The sequence below is a fragment of the Falco punctatus genome, assembly GCF_963210335.1.
Source record: "Falco punctatus genome assembly, chromosome: 19".
NCBI classification, from domain to species: Eukaryota; Metazoa; Chordata; class Aves; order Falconiformes; family Falconidae; genus Falco; species Falco punctatus.
Window position 1 is genome coordinate 1,079,915 of NC_137599.1, and position 21,526 is coordinate 1,101,440.

General features: G+C 48.2%; 1 protein-coding gene and 1 gene segment (V, D, J or C); one reads left to right on the forward strand and one right to left on the reverse strand.

The window, feature by feature from the left end:
- Positions 1–474: 474 nt before the first annotated feature.
- Positions 475–3,221, reverse strand: LOC308055654 (feather keratin Cos1-1/Cos1-3/Cos2-1-like). Its single transcript, XM_080369850.1, has one exon. It carries the CDS (start codon positions 894–896, stop codon positions 591–593), a length of 306 nt encoding a protein of 101 aa, XP_080225976.1. The 5' UTR covers positions 897–3,221; the 3' UTR covers positions 475–590.
- An 8,522-nt stretch (positions 3,222–11,743) lies between these two features.
- Positions 11,744–16,660, forward strand: LOC308055644 (T cell receptor delta constant-like). The segment is given in 5 exons: positions 11,744–11,939; positions 13,952–14,215; positions 14,852–14,914; positions 15,257–15,373; positions 15,998–16,660.
- The last annotated feature ends 4,866 nt before the right edge of the window (positions 16,661–21,526 follow it).

Consider the following 21,526-nt stretch of genomic DNA (forward strand, 5'->3'; position numbering starts at 1 on the left):
GAGACACAGCACGGCAAGGCCTGACGGTCACTGGCAGCACAGCAGCCAGGGATGACTTCCTCAGCTCCATGGGATGGTGCCCAAAAGAGGAGCCACTGCCAAGTGTCCCAACTTCCCAGTCCTTGTGAATGGAGAAGGGCCTCCTTGTGCCCTCACCCCCTTCCACCCCAGAGCAGAACCCTTTTCCTTTGGCAGTTTGGTGAGTGCCCACAGAAGGAAGGATGACATGGAGGCCACACCTGAATGCAGCAGAACTTTAATAAGTCAAAAGAGAGAAACCAGATCACTCCAAGCGGAGGACATAAGTCCTAGAGCACCAGGGGCACCCGAGAGTCTGTGCTTTTTGGCCATGGAGAAGTTCCTGCATGATGTCCATCTGCCTGCCCCAGAGAGGGAGAGGAGACAGATGGTTCCCACCAGGCTGGCCCAGGTGGGACCTTGTTGCCAAGGGGAACCGAAGCAAAAAAGGAAAAGGTAAAGAAAGGCAAAGCCATTCAACAATACTGCAAGCACATTGAAAATCTTGATCCTTTGCCCAGCACCATGTTCTGTGTTCCTCAAGGTGTCTCCATGGAGCTTTCCCAGCAGCTTTAGCATGGGGGACACCTTCTGCCACAGTAGCGGCTGGTGATGCAGGAGAGGTCAAAGCCCCCGGAGTTGATGGGCACTCCCTCACAGCTGAGGATGCTGCCAACGGCAGCGGAGGTGGAGGAGCCCACAACGGTGTTCTGCGGGAAGGAGCTGAGGATGGGTCCGGGCAGGGTCACCACCACAGCAGGGGGCTCGATGACGACGGTGGAGTTCTGGCACTGCCTGACACAGGGCTCGTTGCAGCTGTTGGCCAGCGGAGTCGGGCCGCAGGGCCGGCAGGGCATGCACTGGCTGTAGCAGGACATGTCTTGAGGGTGGAAGTGCAACTTGGAGGCAAGCAGTGAGGAAACAGAGCAAAACAGTAAGTGAGAAGCAGCCTGGTTACCCTGTCACAGGGGAGACAAAGCTACTACTGAGTGGGGAGCTGGAGGCTCGGCCAGGAGATGCATGTAGTCTTCATCGCTCTATAACGAGCAGCCTGCCCCAGTGAGTCTCTCTCCCAATTTGTAAAGCAAAAGCTCCCTCAGCCACATCCCAGACTCTCTCTAAGCAGACCTTCCACCCACTTCCCTCTGTCAAGACAAGAAGATCCAAACCACAGCACGGGACATAGCCAATATCAGCTAAGGTGTCCATCGAGCAGAGATCTTTGGCAGAGGAGGAGAAAGGGCTTCAGACTTACCTGGTTCCCGAGGAGAAGGAGGCAAGAGAAGTGGATGAGACAGCACGGACTTGGGCTGCCTTTTATACCTGCCCTTCATTGCTGCAGGACCAGAGGCACCCTTTGCAGAGGTAACAATTTTCTGACAAGCTCATCTCAAATGCAAACCATCACAGCTAATGATATGGGTGGTGATCTGGTTTCGAACACTGCTGCCTTTTCATTTCCAGGTTTGTGCCATGCCCATGCCCCGATGAAGTCTTCTGAGCACTGGGATGAAAGGCCTCAGAATTTCTAGGGCAGGTTCCTTTGCATGATTCTACACTGGTGTGCATGAGCACGTGCATGTTTGCACATCCTTGTGTGTCACTCCTCATGAGGAAATTTGCCAGTCATAGCAGGAACAGTCTCCACTGCTCTGATCATGAGCTCCACAGAACAGCCAGAGCCAGAAGGACCCTGAGTGCAACTGAACAGCAACAGAACAAACCTGGCAAAGAACTCCCCATAGCACAGGCACTGAAATGCAACCTTTGGTATCTCAGTCCTCCTTTTTCTGCCCCTGCGAGGCTCATGCTCCACTGCTGCTGATTTCAGGCCCCAACAAGGATGGTTTGACACCAGTTGGGATTCTTAGTTTAATTCAATATGAAGGTATTTGGAGCGCCTCAGCGTAGCTGGAAGTCACCTCTCTCAGCAGTTCCTCACCAGCCTAAGACACAGCGCTTGGCCCAAGTACTAGAGTCCTAAAGAATGGAGTTTGCTTTATGAGCAGCTTGTTTGGGGCAAGGGGACATTGCTGGCTCATTGTCCAGCAAGACAACCCAGGTCATTCTCTGCAAAGCTCCTTTACAGCTGGGTGGGCCCCAGCACATGTGGTGCATGGAGTTGTACCTCCCCAGACGCAGGACTTCGCACTTTTGTCCAAAGGAGGAAGCATGGGTACCTTGTTACCCTCCCACAGGCACTGCACCAAACCAGGCCCTTCCCATTGTATCTCTCAAGTTGCTCCCATCAGTTGGGTAGTGTGTCACAGTCACCTGTACCATCACCTCCTTGCACTGAAATCGCTCCTTCTTCTGGTGCTGCTCACCAGTAGCAGTGAGCCTAGGTACCTTGTGGGCACTGCCCAGTCCTCCAAGAACAGCGGCTGCTTTGTCCAGGGGATGTTCACCACCTGGGGAGATTTCAGGTGAAGGTCTGAGATTTACAGGGCCAACCTCACCTGGTACCCTTGACGGACAGAGGAGTGCATTAGTGCAGAATTAGATGCACAGCAGATAACGCTGCTCTCTCCATTGTATGCAAAGTACCCACCAAGGTGAGAAATGCAGCAAAAGCTGCAGATGTGCCAGGAGGCTGGAGAGACAGAAAGGTGCTGCCGAGGCGCAGCTGTTCCCAATGCCAGGGCTGCTCCTCGGCCCTTCTCCGGCTCCAAACACCAGGATTTTCCTCCCCCTCCATCCCAGCCTCAGTCCCTTTCCTTCCCGGCTGCCAGCAGCGGATGGGGAGCCCCTGCCCTGCCCTTACGTCTGGCGCAGGTGTAGAGCTGCGCTGGGGACGGGGCCGCAGGTGCCCCCACCAGCCCACCCTGCCCTGCCACACGGGGCCAACGCATTGGCATGGGACTTCTGCCGCCTCCTCCAGGGATCTGTACGTTCACTCGTCGAAATGCCTTTCCTTCCCCCTCTCCAGTGCCTTTCCTTCCGCCTTGCTTCCCCCTCCCCCCTCGCCAGTGCCCTTTCCTCCCCCGCACCGCCGCCCTCCCGCCCGGAGACACACTGAGCAGCCGCCCCCAGCACCGCAGAGGCTGGACCAGGAGGAGGCCGGTGCCCTCGGCGGAGAGCAGCGCCCGGCGCCGCCCGAGCCCCCGGGGCCGCGCTGCCCCGGACCCCCAGCGGCGCGCAGCACCCGCAGCGGGCACGGGCGGCCCCGGGCGCGGGCACGCGGGGCTGCGGCCGCGGGGGGCGGGGCGCGGCGGGGCGGGGGGGCGGGCCCGGAGCTGGGCGGGGCGCGGCGGGGCGGGGCGCGGCCCCGCTCGGCTCCTCCGCGGCTGCCCGGGCCCGGCGCGGCTGGGCAGGATGGTGCCCGCGCTGGGGCCGTGGCTGCTGGCCTGGGCCTGGGTCTGGGCCGCGGGGCGGGCAGGTGAGGGCCGGGCAGGGAGGGCAGCGAGCTCGGGGCTGGAGGGGGAGGTGAGAGGGAGAGGAAAGAGGAGCCAGAGGGGAGAAGAGGTGGAGAGGGGAAAGAGGGAGAGGAGCAAGAGGGAGAGCAGGGAGAGGGGAGATGGGAGATGGGGCAAGAGAGGGAAGAGAGGGGACAGAGGCAGAAGAGGAATAAGCAGCAGGAGAGGGAGAAGGAGAAGGGGAGGAAGAGGGAGAAGGAGAGGCAGAGAAGGAGAAGGAGAAGAATGAGGCTTTCGGGCTGGGGCCGGAGTGCAGGGAGCAGGCAGGCTCGGCCGGAGGAGGGCAGGGGGCCATTGCCCCGGGTGTGGGGCTTTGCCAGGGCAGGGGGCGGCTGTCGCTGGGCCAGAGCAGGGGGGCACCAGGGAACGGCCCTGGGCACCCCCTGCCCGGCTGCCTGCGCTCTCCATCCACAGGGGTCTGGGCACAGATAAGGCTGGTGGAGTCCGGCGGGGGGCTGCAACCCCCCGGGGGCTCAGTGCTGCTCTCCTGCCATGGATCTGGCTCTGAGTTCAAGGATTATGCATTTCATTGGTACCGTCAGGCACCCGGTGGCCATCTCGAGTGGGTGTCCACTATCTGGCGTGGCTCATCAACCTGGTTCGGGGCAGCAGTGCAGGGTCGGGCCGATGCATCCCGGGACAATTCCCGGTCCGAGTCATCTCTGTCCCTGCGTGCCCTGCGCCCCCAGGACTCTGCCCGCTACTACTGCTCGGCGGACACGGAGACAGGAAAACCAGCGCAGCTTTGACAAAAACCTGCTGGAGCCCGGCCCAGGGTGCAGAAGCTGTGGGGGATGGGGTGCTGGGGCAGCTCAGGGGTGTTTGCAGGGAGAGGGGAGACAGGGCAGGAGAGAGAAAGGGAGAAGGGAGAGGGAGAGGAGTGAGGATGAGAATGTGAGGGGCAGGAAAGACAGGGAGAAGGAGAAGGAGAGGGAGAATAAGGAGAAGGAGAAGAATGAGGCTTTCGGGCTGGGGCCGGAGTGCAGGGAGCAGGCAGGCTCGGCCCGAGGAGGGCAGGGGGCCATTGCCCCGGGTGTGGGGCTTTGCCAGGGCAGGGGGCGGCTGTCACTGGGCCAGAGCAGGGGGGCACCAGGGAACAGCCCTGGGCCCTGGGCACCCCCTGCCCGGCTGCCTGCGCTCTCCATCCACAGGGGTCTGGGCACAGATAAGGCTGGTGGAGTCCGGCGGGGGGCTGCAACCCCCCGGGGGCTCAGTGCTGCTCTCCTGCCATGGATCTGGCTCCGAGTTCAAGGATTATACAATTCGCTGGTACCGTCAGGCACCCGGTGGCCATCTCGAGTGGGTGTCCACTATCTGGCGTGGCTCATTAACCTGGTTCGGGGCAGCAGTGCAGGGTCGGGCCGATGCATCCCGGGACAATTCCCGGTCCGAGTCATCTCTGTCCCTGCGTGCCCTGCGCCCCCAGGACTCTGCCCGCTACTACTGCTCGGTGGACACGGAGACAGGAAAACCAGCGCAGCTTTGACAAAAACCTGCTGGAGCCCGGCCCAGGGTGCAGAAGCTGTGGGGGATGGGGTGCTGGGGCAGCTCAGGGGTGTTTGCAGGGAGAGGGGAGACAGGGCAGGAGAGAGAAAGGGAGAAGGGAGAGGGAGAGGAGTGAGGATGAGAATGTGAGGGGCAGGAAAGACAGGGAGAAGGAGAAGGAGAGGGAGAAGAAGAAGAAGGAGGAGGAGGAGGAGAAGGAGTCCTTCGGGCTGGGGCCGGAGTGCAGGGAGCAGGCAGGCTCGGCCCGAGGAGGGCAGGGGGCCATTGCCCCGGGTGTGGGGCTTTGCCAGGGCAGGGGGCGGCTGTCGCTGGGCCAGAGCAGGGGGGCACCAGGGAACAGCCCTGGGCCCTGGGCACCCCCTGCCCGGCTGCCCGCGCTCTCCATCCACAGGGGTCTGGGCACAGATAAGGCTGGTGGAGTCCGGTGGGGGGCTGCAACCCCCCGGGGGCTCAGTGCTGCTCTCCTGCCATGGATCTGGCTCCGAGTTCAAGGATTATACAATTCGCTGGTACCGTCAGGCACCCGGTGGCCATCTCGAGTGGGTGTCCACTATCTGGTCATTTGATTCATCAACCTGGTTCGGGGCAGCAGTGGAGGGTCGGGCCGATGCATCCCAGGACAATTCCCGGTCCGAGTCATCTCTGTCCCTGCGTGCCCTGCGCCCCCAGGACTCTGCCCGCTACTACTGCTCGGTGGACACGGAGACAGGAAAACCAGCGCAGCTTTGACAAAAACCTGCTGGAGCCCGGCCCAGGGTGCAGAAGCTGTGGGGGATGGGGTGCTGGGGCAGCTCAGGGGTGATCCCATGGGGAGGGAGGCCATCAGTGGTCCTGGCTTTTCAGCAGGAGCTGCTTTCTCTGCACCACCCCTTTCCTTCTGAATCCCAAAAGCGGTGACTTATTTTGCAGAGGATGTTCAGTATATTCCTTGTCACTCAGCCAGCATGACCACTCTGCCTGCCTGGAACACCTCTCACCTTCCCTTGGTCCCCTCTGGGCTGCTCCTAGCGTGGACGGGCGTACTCTTTCCTAAATAAAGACCTGGCTGGATGGCCGGGCCCAAAGAGCGCTAGTAAATGGAGGCAGGTCCAGCTGGTGGCAGGCCTGACACAAGTGGTGTTCCCCCAGCCCGAGTATTTGGGCCAGGTTTGTTTTAATATCTTTATCAGTGATCTGGTGGAGATGGGGCTTCTTGACCTACTGGAAACACTCCTGGTGCCACCCAGGACACCATTAGCCACCTTCACGCTGGTGGGTTAACCTTGGGTGGCTGCCAGATGCCCATCAAGCTGCTCTATCATCCTCCTTCCACAATGGAATGGGGGGAGAAAAGCAGATGAAAATTTCACAAGTCAAACTAAAGACAGGTAGATGGCTTCCAAATCACAGAGAAAAAGGCTTGGGGAAAAGGAATATGTTGCTAATCAAAAAAAAGAGTAGGAAGATGAGAAACAACAAAAACAAGAAATCATTCCCCATTCCTTCTTCACAGGATGAACTTCACTCCTTTGTTCCCGATTCGTCTACCTCTTCCCCACTCCAAGCAGCACAGGGAGATGGGGAAGGGGGCTGGAGCCAGCTCGTAACTGTTCGGTGCTGCTCTCCTGCCATGTGTCTGGCTTCAAGTTCAAGAGTTACACAATTTGGTGGTACCGTTGGGCACCATCTCAAGTGGGTGTCCGCTGGTCATTTGGTGCTACAGATTACAGAGCAGCAGTGGAGGGTCGGGCCACTTCCCAATCCAGGTCGTCTCTGTCCCTGCCTGCCCTGCGCCCCAGGGACTCTGCCCGCCACTTCTGTGTTGTTTCCAGGGGGCAGGAAACCTGTCTGAGCTCTACCACAGATCTCCTGCCAGGGTTCCAGCTCTGAGCCTACAGTGCTGCTCCCTGAGAGTTGTAGACAGCTTTCAAATGTTTGATGCTGACAGAGACGCTGTAGTTGGTTCTGTCCCCTTCCGTTCTACCCTTTCTGCCAGACACCTTCCCACACCTCTCACCCACAGTGCCACTCACTCCGAAACCTCTTCACCTTTGGAAACAAGTTTTGCTTCTGTCAGTTCCCAGTAGGGCAGTACCCAACACAGTATGCCTGTCAGGACAATGTCAGATGTCTTTCAAAAACTATAAATACAAAGCAAATGCTACTTTATCTCTTCTGTTAACCACCCTCCTTTGTTGTAGGTGTCAGCAGCTTAGGGACTTCCCCAGGCAGGTACTATAGATCTCTTTTTAAATCACTGCTTTTAGTTGTCCTCTCCATAGTGAAGGTTGTGACTTACTTTTTGGTCTTAAAAATCTAGTTTCCTAAGATCACCTTTAGTGTCTCCAGGGAATCCATGGCCAGTAACTTTTCTGTCATGGAAGAAAGGCTGAGCGGGATGGTTCTGTCCGCAGAAGGACATAAAGCCCACTGCATCCTTGAAGAGAAAAGTCACCTTCTTGACCGTCATGTCCCAGAAGCAGCTTCCCTTGCCAATAAAAGTCACGGACACAGTCTCCTACAAAGGTGTGATGAAATCAGGTGGACATGCTGGGAGCTAGGCTCAGAGTGAGCTGTTCTCAAAAAGAGGAAATGGTGTTAAAATACAAATGGAGGTTTTGAGGGGGGTCAAGAAGGATTACGCTGGAAGGGCCAGGTTAGTTTCTTCTGGAAAGAAGCAGGGTAGGCCTTTCAGCAAGGGCTGAAGGAATACCAAGAACCATGCATGCACACACCACCTGCTAGTTCCCCTCCAAAACCTATCTTCATCTGCCTAGGACAATTTTCTGGAGGAAAGTGGGACTCCCTTTCTTCTTGTTTCCTCTGAAGCAGAACTCGAGGACAGGTCTTCAGCATCACCTTGGAAAGCCTAAACACTCTCTCTAACACATCACTGGCAGCATTGGAGCACCTCCTGTGATTTTTTGAGGGGATGCACCAGGACAGAAGAAGAAAAAACAAAGGCAGAACTCAACTTTTACACTGAACAAATCCAAGCGTGTGGCTTGCAGCAGGCTGTGAAGAGCAGGTGTGTTTCTGTGGCCACCCAAATGGAAAAAAGGCTGTTTAACTGCATCCGAGATCTTGTTGACAAGCAGGGGGTGGTCTCACTGCTCTGGAAAGATTTGGGAGCAAGCAAAGGGTGTAGGAGGGGCACCTGTGTGTACCCAGGCCTGTTGCAGGAGGTATTTAGAGCTTTTTCTTTTGTCCTGCCAGCAGTTCAGGAGACTGAAAGTAGCATATCGGCCACTCAGCTTTCCTGGAAGAGTGGGGCAAGAAGGAGAAAACAACATGACACACTAAAGGGAACAGCAGGTGAACGTGCCCATGTTAACAATGGAAAATATAGCAGCACTGGTGTCAAAAACAGTGATTAAAAATGAGAAATACACCTTTGTGCTTGGTAACAATAATGCAAATAAACGTACAGAGTAATACAGCATGGAACCATGCAGATTTGTGAACAGGATGAAATAATGCTATTTCCTTTTGTGTCTTAGAACTGGGTTAGGGTATTCCAAAACTGCCTCACTATTCCAGGCAACCTTTAATCAAAATCATTAAGGTAAGATAAAAATAAAATTAAAAGCTAACTTTACTCAACCATAACTAGGTGTTCCCTGCTTTCAAACTCAGCCAAAGGCACATATAAATAAAAGTCCAAAGCATAGCCAAGCCAGTGGTCAATAATCTGGTTCACAAGATTAAAGAAACTGAGGAAAAAAATTATGCGTATAATCAGGAAAAAGCTTCCAAGACCCTTATGAAAATAGCATTCAGACAAGACCTATTCAAAATCAAATACCTGAGTAAATAAGCAACTTTAGCACATCAAGGCAAACCAGAGTCCATTAAATCACTACCAGCTAAACCAGAATAACTATCAAACGTTTCATAAACATGGACTGATTTTTTATTTGGCATTAAAACAGACCTTGAGAACATAAATACTTGAAGGTCCAGAAAAAGTTGTAGAATGCAACTAAATTGAAAATTAGTAAGACTGGGGCAGCTGGTCCCCAGATATTCTTTAAAATATTTCACCATAACTCTCTTGATGTTTCTTAAAAGAAACTGGTAATGGAGTCCTTTAAATGAGAACAGCTGTAACAATTCAAAAGGAACAATATCGCTTTCTGACAAGTGTGGATAATATTTTAGTGAGAGATTAATAGTATGCTATCTGCCAAAAAAAGCAATGCTGATGATAGTTTTAGTGTACTGCAACCTCTCTGGAACAGTGTAGATTGCAGAAGTAGAACAGTATAGAGGAAGAGGAAAATAAAAACCAGCTCTTCAAAGGACATGAATGGGGACACATCACCGGCCACTGAAAAACGCCAGTGTTTTCTGTACAACTGTCTACCACTGTGGGAAATACGTACCACAGCAACTGAAAAAGACCGAGCCACTCCACACAAATTCTCTCACTCACTGACTTCTCCTGAAGATGGAAACGTGGTGTCCTACAGAGGCTCTTTTTCCTCAGACAACCGTATGCACATACACAAATTTGATTCCCAGACCGACTCTGCAGGAAGACCTTTCTATGCAAGAACAGTTTCCTCAACATTCAAGGCCACATCTTGGGTTTTGCAAGCACATCATTTTAGACATCTGAAAGTCAGCTCAGGTTCAGCCAGTGGGGATTAACCCACTGTATTTAGGTGTTTCCATTTAAGCTTAGCACTGTGTTCTATTTGTCTCAGAGCACAGAGGAGATAGATTTCGTCACAGTTTTTGGTAAGAACAAAGATCCTATAACTTCATATCCAAGTGTCTAGCAGCAGATGCATGAAAAACAAGGAGACTAGAAAGAATACTTCCCACTAGTAATCTCCCAGCTAGTAGACATCAGAAGGACTTTGAATTACATATGGTTCCTTTGTATTTATAATTTATGAGTTTATTCAGGAGCACCTCATTCATAATTTTGGCCTTCTGTCACCTTTGTTTGACTTACTGCTTTGTCAAGGTGAACCATTCTCAAGCTTGAAGGAGCTAATCTCTGAAAGTCAGGCAGCTCTCCTAGACCCTTTCTGTGTCCAGAACCATAATCCATGGGATTCTTCCAAGAAGATCCCTGAGAGCCCAAATTTGCAGTCGTGTTTCGTGCATTGCTCCCTGTTCTCTGGATCCTGAGCTCAAACACTGCATGATCGCTGCAGCCAAGGCTGTCCCTCACCTTCACATCTACCACCAATTCTTCTTCGTTTGCAAGTAGGAGGTCCACCTCATCAGTCACTTGTGCAAGAAGTTTTCATCAGTCCACTCCAGGAAACTACTGGACTGATTGTGCCCTGCTGTGCTGTCCCGCCAACAGACACTCGGCATGGTTCAGGTACCCAACGAGGACCAGGACCAGTGAACATGAAGCTTCTTCAAGGTGTCTGAAGAAGTTTCTTCCTGGTCCAGTGATCTGTAGTAGCCACCCACCGCAGTGTCACCCACGCTGATCTGCCCTCTGATCCTGACCCATTCGCTATCAGCTGGCTCATTGTACACCACAAAACGTGCGTTTCAGCTGCTCCCTCACAGAGAGGGTGATTCCTTCTCCTCCCCTTCCCCACCTGTATTCCCTACTCAGCCTGGCTCCATCCACTGCAGCACTTCTGTAAGCTGTCCCGCTGCACCTCCTGCTCCCACAGCTCTGCAGCCAGGCCACCGAGGAAGATCTGGGCCGTGCTGGAGAGGAACCCAGGCAATGCGTGCTAACTTGCACTACACCGTGCATTTCAGCCATGCAAGCTCCCCCACCACTTCTCCGTATTGCCAATGAGATCATCTTCTTCTTTGTGCCAGAAGTCACGAGCTCCCAGCCTTTATCGTCAGGGGAAGCTCCATTCCCCATCCTGATGGGCACAGACTCAACATGCCTCTCCCTTGTTAGAAAAGGGAGGAGTGGGCTCTTAAAGCTACAGAGTCTCTGAGGTTGAGTCCATCTCTTGCCATCAAGGTCTAGATAGCGCTAATGATGCGGAAGCTGATCATCATGAAGGATTTGATCAATCTGCAACAACTCCTTTGCTCGTTAGTAGCCACTTCCATGGGTACAGTGCCTCTACCTAACAAAGACCAATCACTTTGCCTACTTACTCATCTTACTTAAAAAGGCACAAAGACTTTCTAAGGCACCAAATAACCCCCAAACACCAATTCTAAGAGCCCAGGTGAGGCACATTCCTCATGCTCCTGAGCACTGAAACCAAATTCAAGGTGAAAAAGCAGGCAGCTTCCTGCAGCCCAGAAGAATTTTCATAAATACTTTGAGATAGCACTAAAATTACTGATATTTTTTTTTCCTGCTTTCTATTCAGCTTAACTCCATAAGACTTTTCAGAGTTGTTGTGTAATTCCCAAGTTTTCACTTGTAATTCAACCTTTCTGGTATTATTTTAGACCCTTCTTTGAAAGCCATACCATGTTTCTTCATGTGGTATGTTGGCTCAAAAACCACTCGAGAAGTCATGTGACTGCCTGTATAATCCAAAATTCTTTGTAGTGAAAAAGAAGGAAGAGACAGTTTTTATAAGGAAATATATCACCGTGTTTGGGGTGGGGTAGCACAATGATATAAACAACACGGGGCCCTGTACAAAAACCTAAAGAAGGAAAAAAGGCAATGTATTTTGGGGAAGAAAGGAGATGGGTGACTGAAATGACTAAGGAGACAAATACAACATTCATTTCGTGTTTCTTATTTATCCTGGAAATACATTGCTCACAGGGTTTCTAAAAGATGGGACAACTTGGAAAGTCTGTATGCAATCAAGTTATTTGCAATCACTGAACTATTCAATTATTGGTTTTCCCTTTCCAGTTTTGGAAGAGAATCTGGCTCTGGATACCCTCATGGAGTTGCACATGTTGATAATTAGGACAAATATCTGGCTTTTCATCTCCTGTTTTTACAACACTTCTGAAAACCATGAGGAAAGTTATTTATTGGTGTAAGTATTAGCAGTGTGTGAACAGACAAGCTCATATTTGGAAGTGGCACCACTCTCACAGTTGAACAAAGTAAGTACCATTGTTTTCTTTCTAAAAATTATGTTCAAATTAGGGGAGGGGTGGAGGGCAAAGGAATCTAATGGTTTGGGTTCACTGTAAAAATTTTCTGCTGCTGTAATCCCTAGAGTGCAATCCCTTTGGCCAGGGTTTCAAGCTGAATCCTCAGCTTGTATCTGCTTAAGAAAGCTTTACAGGAACAACTGGGCTAACTCTGTGTATCACCATTACCCCATGATCCCCAAACACCCGGGGTGCACTATTTAAGTTTAACACGTTATAATATAATGTAGTGCTCTGGCCCCAATTTACAGTGAAGTATCCTGTCCTCCAGTGGATGTCCACTGCCTCGTTTGGAGCAGGAACGCACAGCTCAGTGACCAGCTGCCAGTGAAGTGTTTTGAGACAGATCTTTAGCTCACTGGTGTGAGAAGTTAGGTTTTGACACTGGCACTACACTCATAGTGTCACCAGGCATGGAGACAGAGGAAGAAGAAGGTTAAATATCCTTGGGCTTAAATTTTTACAACTGCTTCATCTCCAAGACCACTTAGAATGAATGGAAGTTGGCTACCAAGTTGCCCAGACTTTGAAAATGCAGATGTGGTGAGCAGGGATCATAAAAAGCCTTAGTTCTTCCTATCTTTATTTGGAATTTCACAATGTAGAAAAAGGGTGGATGTCACCCCGAGCTTTCCTGTGGGAGTGTGCGTGTTGGGGCAGCAGGGGAGTTTGTTAGATTGATGTTTGTTCTCCTAAACATCCAGGTGCGTAACTTAAGACTTGTTACGATGCTTTCAGAGGTCTGCATGTCTTTAAAGTGGTGCAAAAATGTCCCATGTAATTTTACATAGCTAAAATATCCTGCTCTCATTCCAGAAGGGCAAGGGGCTCCCTTAGGTGCTGCCTAATAGCTGTCCAGGTCTGTAGGATATCTTCCATGTGAATAAATATCTATTTTGGAACAATTTAAGTCCACTTCCAATTCCAAAGGGACACAGGAATACAAAGTTATCATTCTGAAGAAAGATCTGTTCTTTCCAACCAGCAAGTCCTGCTGTAAGTGTAGGACCAGAAGAAACTGCTGGATTCCATTATTTTAACACCAGTCTACATTGGTTTAAAGATTATATTTGTAAAAAAAAATAATAATAATACAAAAAATAGGTAAAATAACCCGTAGAGAACAGTAGAATTTGGCAAGAAAAAACAACCAACAAAACACAGTCTAAGAGCTGGCAGGTGGAAGACTGAGGAATGGTATTGCCATTTTAGACGTTTGCAGGAATGCTGATACGATACTCATTTCTCACATAAAGGGTCTTATACATCTTTTTCAAAAAGCTTAGTGTGTTGGTTCTTCTGCTGACAGGAAAATATTTGTTTCTCATCAGCTGAAAGTAGCATGTGGCTGGTTGAGTCAACAGGTATTCTTGGTTTAAGGACACTTTTACAGTACATTACTCCAATTTCTAAAACATCTTCACTGAGTTACCTGCAACTTGGGTTAGAGAACAATTCATTTCACAAAAGAAAGGTATTAGCCTTGTCTTCTCCTGTACCTGAATGCTTTAAATTATTCTTTCTCTGGTTTTCCTGCCTAGGTATGCTCTCTGACAAAATTCTGTGAAACTTCAGCTGAGTGAAGTTTCCATGCTGTTCAATGATTTCTCTTTTCTAGCTAAGGATAGGATGACATTTTCAAAGCTGCACAAAGACTTTAAGATTATGTTTGACAGTAAGAGATAACCTAATTCACATATAGGCACAAGCTTTGGCATCAGGAAGCTTAGAATCCTGTGGAATTAAAGCTCCTACAAAAAAACCTACTCTCATACACTCTTTCTGTCTTTGATGTGATCTTTTGGAAGCAGCAGCAAGAAATAATGACGAAAAAGGGAGTTAGTCATTGATAATGCTAGGAATTAGCCACAGCTGGAGTCTATATGAACTTTAGGTGACTTAGCACTCAGACAAGCTTGCAATAACGTTAAACCATGCCCAAACAATGTCCCTTTTTACAGACAATCAAGAACCTTCTGTCCCACAAGTCATCATGTTGAAATCAAAGAAACTAGAAGATAGCACTGGGAAAGCAGCTTGTTTGGCAAGGAATTTCTCTCCAAAGAACATCAGCTTGGAAATGTCCTCTAATGAGGTTGTATATGAACAGAGTCCATCCATCTTGACATCAGAAGGGTTGTACGATGCCATTAAGGTGGTCAGTGTGGCAAAAGGCGCAGAGGTGACCTGCACGGCCAAATTCTACGGCAGAACTATTACACCAGGTACAATTTTGTGGTACAGCTGCAACTTGTTTCTGGAGGCGGTGTCTCCTAGCACTTGCTTTTCTCCTGCTAGAAAGCATTGCCCTGGGTAGCAAGCAGAAATGGGAAAGACATGCGGTACTTAAGCAGGCAGAGCTGTAAGACATTTAAAAGCATCTGAGATAAACGGTCTTAACTGTGTAACAACTTGGAGTTAGTTGGGGTTTTTTTTTGGGGGGGGGGAGGAAGACACAATCTTTTTTTTTAAATGTACATTTACTTATGACTAAATACTTCACCACATAGCAGCAAACCTGCTAGAGCACAACTGAAATAGCCTTTCTAAAAAGTTAAAGTGGTAGTGTGTTTGTGAGTGGTGGTTTTTTTCCCAAACCACTTTTTGTAATTTGGGGGCTTTTTTGTCATCATGAAGCTCATTCAAATAGTGAAAACAAAACAGGTCAGGAGTTCTTTTGCTTCCTGCAGTTCCGTGGAGGAATTTTCTTCTCTAATTAATGTTAGAATTAGTGACTGGTCACCTAAGCCTCAGACTGTACTGCCCACATGTTCCTACAGGAAGGGTCATATAAACATTTTGTTTAATCCCTTTTGAAGTTTGGGTATAGTTTATAATGCCTTTTCTTTATCATGCTACAGAAAAGGAGGCTGACAAACCAGGAACAGGGAAGGTTTGCAACACCGCAGACACCTTGGCTCCAGGTTAGTTACCCAAACAGGCTGTGAAGTTACAGTGCTGTGCTGGGGATAAATGCATGGAAATGTGTTTTCTCGGGGGCAGAGGGATCAGCATACAATGTATTCATCAAACACAACCTGCTTTTTCAAGGCAGCTAGTTTAGCAACAGGCGAGCCACAGAAAGCAAAATCCAGTCTAGACAGAATCCTCCCCCCTGTCGCTGCCGTGTGTCTCTACCACCTTTTCCTTCCCTGCTGTTTCTTCACCTGAAACTATCACCTGTGGGGGTTTTCCACTTTCTGCCAGTACCACAACATCCAAATCTAGAGCATGATCTCACCCGTCTTTTCTCTGTCACTGAGCAGATACCAAAGTGGAGAAAGCCAACACGCTGTCTGTGGCTGTGCTGGGTTTGAGAGTCCTGTTGGCAAAAAGCATCGCCCTCAATACGCTCATGACTATCAAGCTGTTTCTTTTCTGAGGTAAGGAAGCATGTAGCTTGATCTGTAGAAATACTGGAAGCACACATCAGGAATGACTACCTGCCTTTGTGTCCTTCTCTAACCCCACAAGCAATGATACCTGCTCACCCGCCTGTCTCCTTTAGATACCTCCTGTAGGTTTCTGGGGGAAAAAACAACGATGATGTCCAAAAAAACCAAACCCCAACATAAAACAACTAAAAAACCTCCCACCCTCTCTTCCAAACCACAGAGAAAACAGCCCCTTTCTCCATCAAAAGCTCAGTTCTTGGCAGCTGTTCCCCACATTTTCTTTGCAGCAAACCTGCTTTAAGCAGCTCGGCTATCACCAGGAGTGCCGAAGAGGTCTCTCATTGACTTCTGCAAGTGGCAGAGCACAAAGGCTGGAGAAAAATTAAGACAAATAAGGGTTCAAAAGCAAGGCTTCTGAAACACAAACATGTGAAGTGGTGGGAGGAAAGAGAGGAGCGGAGAGGATTTTTAAATTAAGGTATCCAAAGAGGCACAAAAGATAGTCCAGCCTAAATTTTTTGACTCTACCTGTCTTGATCTGACAGCTCTCAGACAGTGGCATGTAGACCCCACTGCATTAAATGTAGTTTAAAACACACTTTGCTCTTCCAGACAGGGGGAAGCCAGGCAACAGCAATGTGCAGAACAGCAGGAGAGAGCGTGTAGCAGCGGCACAACAGGTTGCACAGCCAACGTCAAATCCGCTGGCAACAACCACGGAACACAACAGGGCGCCTTCCCCTTGAGCCATTTCAGACGGCTGAATCCTGCATAGCGAGTTCATTTAGTTTTAAGAGTTGTAACTGCTTCTGCTGCTTCTTTTTCTCTGTGAACTGAGGAGGGTGTATTCTTCCTCATCCCCCTGCTGAGCAGAAGTTGATTTCCCCACCCTCCCAGTCTTTGCATGGAATTACCCAGCCTGCTTCTATAGTTTTGAAAAATCCAATCCTCACTGTAGATACACAACCCTCTTAAAACACCTTTTGCAGGCATGTTGCATTACTGTCTGTAGCACTGATGTATTACTGCTGAGGGAATTAAGGCACAGTAGGTGCTATTTATAGCTTTAATGGTTTTTAGATAGCTTTAATGACAGCAAGTTTCTAGTGTAGATGAGGAGACCTGTGTTGGATCTGAAGTGATTAAATTCAACCAGATAAAGTTCAACTATAGAAGCATTTCTTTATTAAACCTATATTTCTTCTGCAAAGTGTATGGCACATGCATTTTAGGTTACTGTAGTAGTAACCAAAATAAAGTTTTACTAAGCCAAAATGCTGTGGTTTGTTCCATGCTTTTTCTTCAGAATTTGGGATGGAGATTGCTGAAATCCAACTGTCCTAATAACCACTGAGATGAGAAATGCAGCTTTAATAACTGGGATTTCCCATTGGCTGAATTTGTCTTTTCTAGACCTTGTACAGGGAAGTGGAGATTCTCTTTGGCACATTAAAAAGCTTCAGTAGGGCCATGAATTCCAGACTCAGGGGATGCAAATGAGGTCTGGTCTGTCACTCTGAAGACATCCCCAGCCAGATGTTCTGCATCATGGCAAAAAAAGAAACATGTCTAAGGAGAAACCAGATAGGAGATGGCTTGATATGAGCATAAGGAAGGAAAATGCACATATCAGAAGAGAAGAAAACATGTTTTTTTCCACTCATTGCTACTAGGAAGAGGCCAACAGGAAATAATGCACGGTGGTTTGATGGAGTGATAGTTTCTATAACAACTTGGTTATTAGTCAAAAAGACCCCAACACACACATTCCCCAGCTCGTCTTTCTCTCACAAGCATAAGCAGGATGCTGTGGTCAACATTCATGACTACGTTACACCCTGCAAGATTAACTGCCCCTTGTTTTGAAAAACAAGTTAACCGCATCCTGAAGGGGAAATCAGGTTTTTCACATACTGAGTTACTGCTGGTTCCAAGACAGCCTCTGCAGAGTGCACAGTACGGGCTGTTTGATTCAGCCTGGCCAGGTCAGTCCCTCAGACCCTGCAGACACCTAGATGAAGCCCCTCACCCTATGCAGAAGGTAAGTGGAATTTGCACAGCAAATCCAAAACCAGTAAAACGCTTATTTCCTGCATTCTACCACCATAATGTGAATCGGGACAAGAGGTTCCCCAGTATTTTTATCCTGATTTTTTGATGACACCCTGAACCTCCACACCTTTTCCCAGTCTCTCAGGCAAGACTCAGACTCACGGTACCATTTCTGTGTCTTTGTGTACATCAGGGAATGATTCTCCTGAGCTTTCCTTAGGTGTGCCTGAGAGCTTTGGCAGAATTAAAGTCCTGCAACATTGCCCAAGCAAAAAGAGGGCTCTACAAATACATGACTACTGAGAGGTAGCATTGACTCATACAGAAATTTGTCGCCAGATAAAGACTTCAGTCTCTACTGTTCCAAACACCCATCCACACTGCAGCGTGGGGCACCAGAACACTCATCTCCATCACAAAGAGATTCATGATCTGAGTGATACCTCCATGGTCAGGTTTTTCAGACCTCTCTGTGGGTCACAGGGAAACCTGCCAGTGTGACAACATCTGTCTTCCTCCTAGATATGAAAAGGAGTGAAGACCTTAAAATGGCCTGGAGGCAGCTCAAGTTCTCGGTAGCTTTTAAGTTTAAGATCCTTTGCACCCCCACAGAGTTCAGCATCAGAATCAGTGCACAAACTTTTGAGTATACTTAGCCCACGTGTTGAATAATCCCTGTCTTTTTTTTAACAGATTCCAACAAGCCAGTCAGGTGGTTGGAGTGGGGAGAGCATATAAAGCACCCTTCCCTACTAAATATGTGGAAAAAAATATGGCTTTTTTTACTAACACAAAGTTTTATTGCTTTAGCTTTCCTGAGTATTTCTAAGTCTTACTACACCTACTGCAATACAATCCCATTTTGAATAAAGAGCTTAAGCCCTTTTACATACACAAAATGGTAAGATTTGCAATACTTTATCAAATTATGTCGTATGACAACTTTCTGTAAATTTAAGCCATTTGGTTGCAGATATCAAATGGTTCTATAGGGTTGTGTTGTATTTTTTATTATATTTCAAGGACTTTTGTTTTTGTCTAGGCATCATTATGGTCATTTCACTGTTAGATTTATTTTAACTGAAAATAACTGCTGCTGGAAAGGTACTTTGCTTTTCTGTGGAAGAGGTCATTAAAACGATGATGATGTCTAGATTTCAAATGAAAATCTAAACTACTCTGCTACCTCCTGCTAACTCTCTTCATCTGCATGCTACTTAAAGAGAATATCATGTTTTAGATAAGATGAGCTGGTTTACATTCCTTTCCCAATAGTACTTCAAGTGCTGTTCAATTTTGTCAATGTTAGGAGATTTTAGAATTGTGTTTCTGCTTAGTATAATTTTGTGGTTGTTCTGCTCTAATCTATTTTAATTCTTTCTTGCTTATTTTAATTTAGTGAGATACAGATGGTGTGCTTGGCTGTTGTTTTACCCATCGGTGGTCCTTAGCTCACATCCTGGGGCAGGGACACATCAGGCCATTTTGACCTGTGTGAAGCATTACATCCCCATTGCTAACGATGACTTATCCCAGTTTAAGCATGCGATTCTTCTCTGACTGCTACTGAGCCTCATGGATATTCTCTGGCAAAAGTTTACAGGTGGTTGTAGGCGGGAGTTACCTCTTCACCTTGCCGGGGGGGGGGGGGGGGGTGATAGCTTCTCTAAGTTGCAGGCGCTTCTAAGCAGCCAGTTATCTTTAACTGATGCTGTGGGCAAAATGGAGATGCAGAGAAGTTCACAGAGCCCAGTATGACTCAGAAGCTGCAGCATCTGCATTTCTACTGACTAGTGCTAGCTGCGATAGTTCAGCTCCAAGGGCTTCTTCACTCCTCGCTGACAGAAAAGAGATTCCTGCCTGAGGAGAGTAAGGTGTTGCATGCCACGCATTTTTGCAGGCTGTTCTGGTTTTACCAAGGGTGAAACTGCTGTAGCAACCAGGAACTTTGAGATTTGACTGTCAGAAGATCCCACCTCCCGACAGCTGCTCAGCCCTTTTGCTGCCAGCAGGTCAGAGCACACAGCATGTTTTGCGGCTTCTCATCATAGAAGGGCACATGCCACCCACAATATGAATTTAAATAAAACCTTTACAGTACTTCCAGGCAAACACCCACCTCCAGCACATGAGGTTTAATCTTATTTCCCCCTGGTGGGCCCCACAGAGTATGTTAACAGCTGGGAGTGGTTTCTTGATGAGCATGTCAAATGGTGATAGCCCTCTCCTGTGGCAGAGAGCATTAAAAGCACCCTCAGTGCACAAGCATCTTCCTAAACATTAAGTGGAAAAACGTCATGAGGAACAAGGAAAACCGAAGAGCAGGTAGAATATTTTGCGTTTTCTTTCGTATTTTTATTTATATATGGGGAGAGGAGCGTTTACGCTTGCAGCCTGTAAATTTCTTGCTTCTGCAGAAACATATGGGGATGCCCCCAAGCCAGGTTAAGTATCTCTGAGGCTTCAGTGCCCAGCCTCGCACAAGACATAGAGGGTGGCGAGTCTTCACGGCCAGAAAGGCTCTGGCAGCACAAGGCAGGACTCCCAGTCTCGTTCCTTTAGCGTCCTGGCTTTCTTAGAGCCAGTAAGTGTCACGGAAAAGGAGGCGTTCGGGGCAGTATTGGTGTCTCTGTGGGCTGCCAGAGAAAGTGCTTAGACCAGCCTCAAATGATGCGTAAGATTTTTGTAGCCTCTGGCAAACTGTTTCAACACGAATACTCCAACCACATGCAAAACAGAAAAGGAACACCTGCCTGGAACCCCTTTCCAGCTCAGCACACAAACACGCACGTATCAGAACCTCAGAAAACCTTGTTTCTTGCTTTTTTTCAGTGATGCCCAGTGTTCTCTAGGGCTGCGATACCTCATTGCCCTCATGTCCTTACCCTGCTTCTGTGAGCAGCACATCAGCCTGGCTTGGGGGTTATTTAGCACTTTCTTGCCAAAGGAGAGCAGGGAAGTTTGCTGTAAGTTGTTCTTAAAATGGGTCTGGATGTAATATGGCTAATGATGCTTATTTCTTACTGCTGTAAAACCCAGCTGGGTGTGAGAGCTGCCTGCGATTATTATCCCGTGGGCTTTTATCCTCTCATGCGAGGGCTGTGTTGGGAATGAAGAGCGTGCATATACTTAAACAGATACTCAAAGCAAAACCCAAAATTTCCAGAAGTTTTAACTTGTTAAAAGTAATTAAAATACATGAAATGAGGTGAAAAAAAATTCCCCCCCACCTTTTTTTTTCCTCAGACTCCATCAGTGTGTTCTTCTCAATTTAAACTTTATAGCTGAGATGGTAAACCAGGCTTTATTTCGCTTTCTGGCCATATAAACTTTTATAGATATTTTTAAGACGATTGACTGATTGTTTTCTTGTCATTACTTTAAACAATACCAAGCTTCATGAGAATGGTAAATATGAAATAACTTTTTGTACAGCTAAACCCTTCTGTTGTCTTATACAACATTAAAAATACAACATAATGAAGTCATTACTGCATTCTGCTGGGGCATAATCTGACCTGTCTGTTCTGGGTCCCAAAAATACTAAAAGGTTCCTGATAAAATTAGTTACGACCTAAACTGAATTTCTTTCCTTGATCTCTCCTGCTACCTGCTGGTCAAAGTGTTTATTGTCTCACAACATTTTTGACTTGATGAAATTCAGTAATGAGGGCAACCGGAAAAATTAGGACCTTACATTGGTATTGCCTGGCAATTTTCTTCTGTTTATTTTTTTCTTGGTTTCTTTTGCTTATGGGTCTGGTCGCTGGCTTCACTTCTAGACCGACTGGTTGGCTGAGCTCTCTAAACTCCTTCTGTAGACCATGAGAAGTTTTAGAAACAGCTATGTCAGCTGTTCAAAAAAAGATGGAAATTTCATCCCACTTTAATTAGCAGCGTGTCCTGGCTTTGAGAGGCTGAGGCTTTTCTCCTTTACAGTTTCGGTATAGAAGCTCATTACTGTGGGACAACTGAGTCTTCCTGGAAACTCACCTTTGGGAGAGGCACAAAACAATTATGGAATCAGGTACACCTTCAAACAAGAAGTCGTTTCACATTATAAATCTGAGGCTGAGCCTCTGCTGTTCT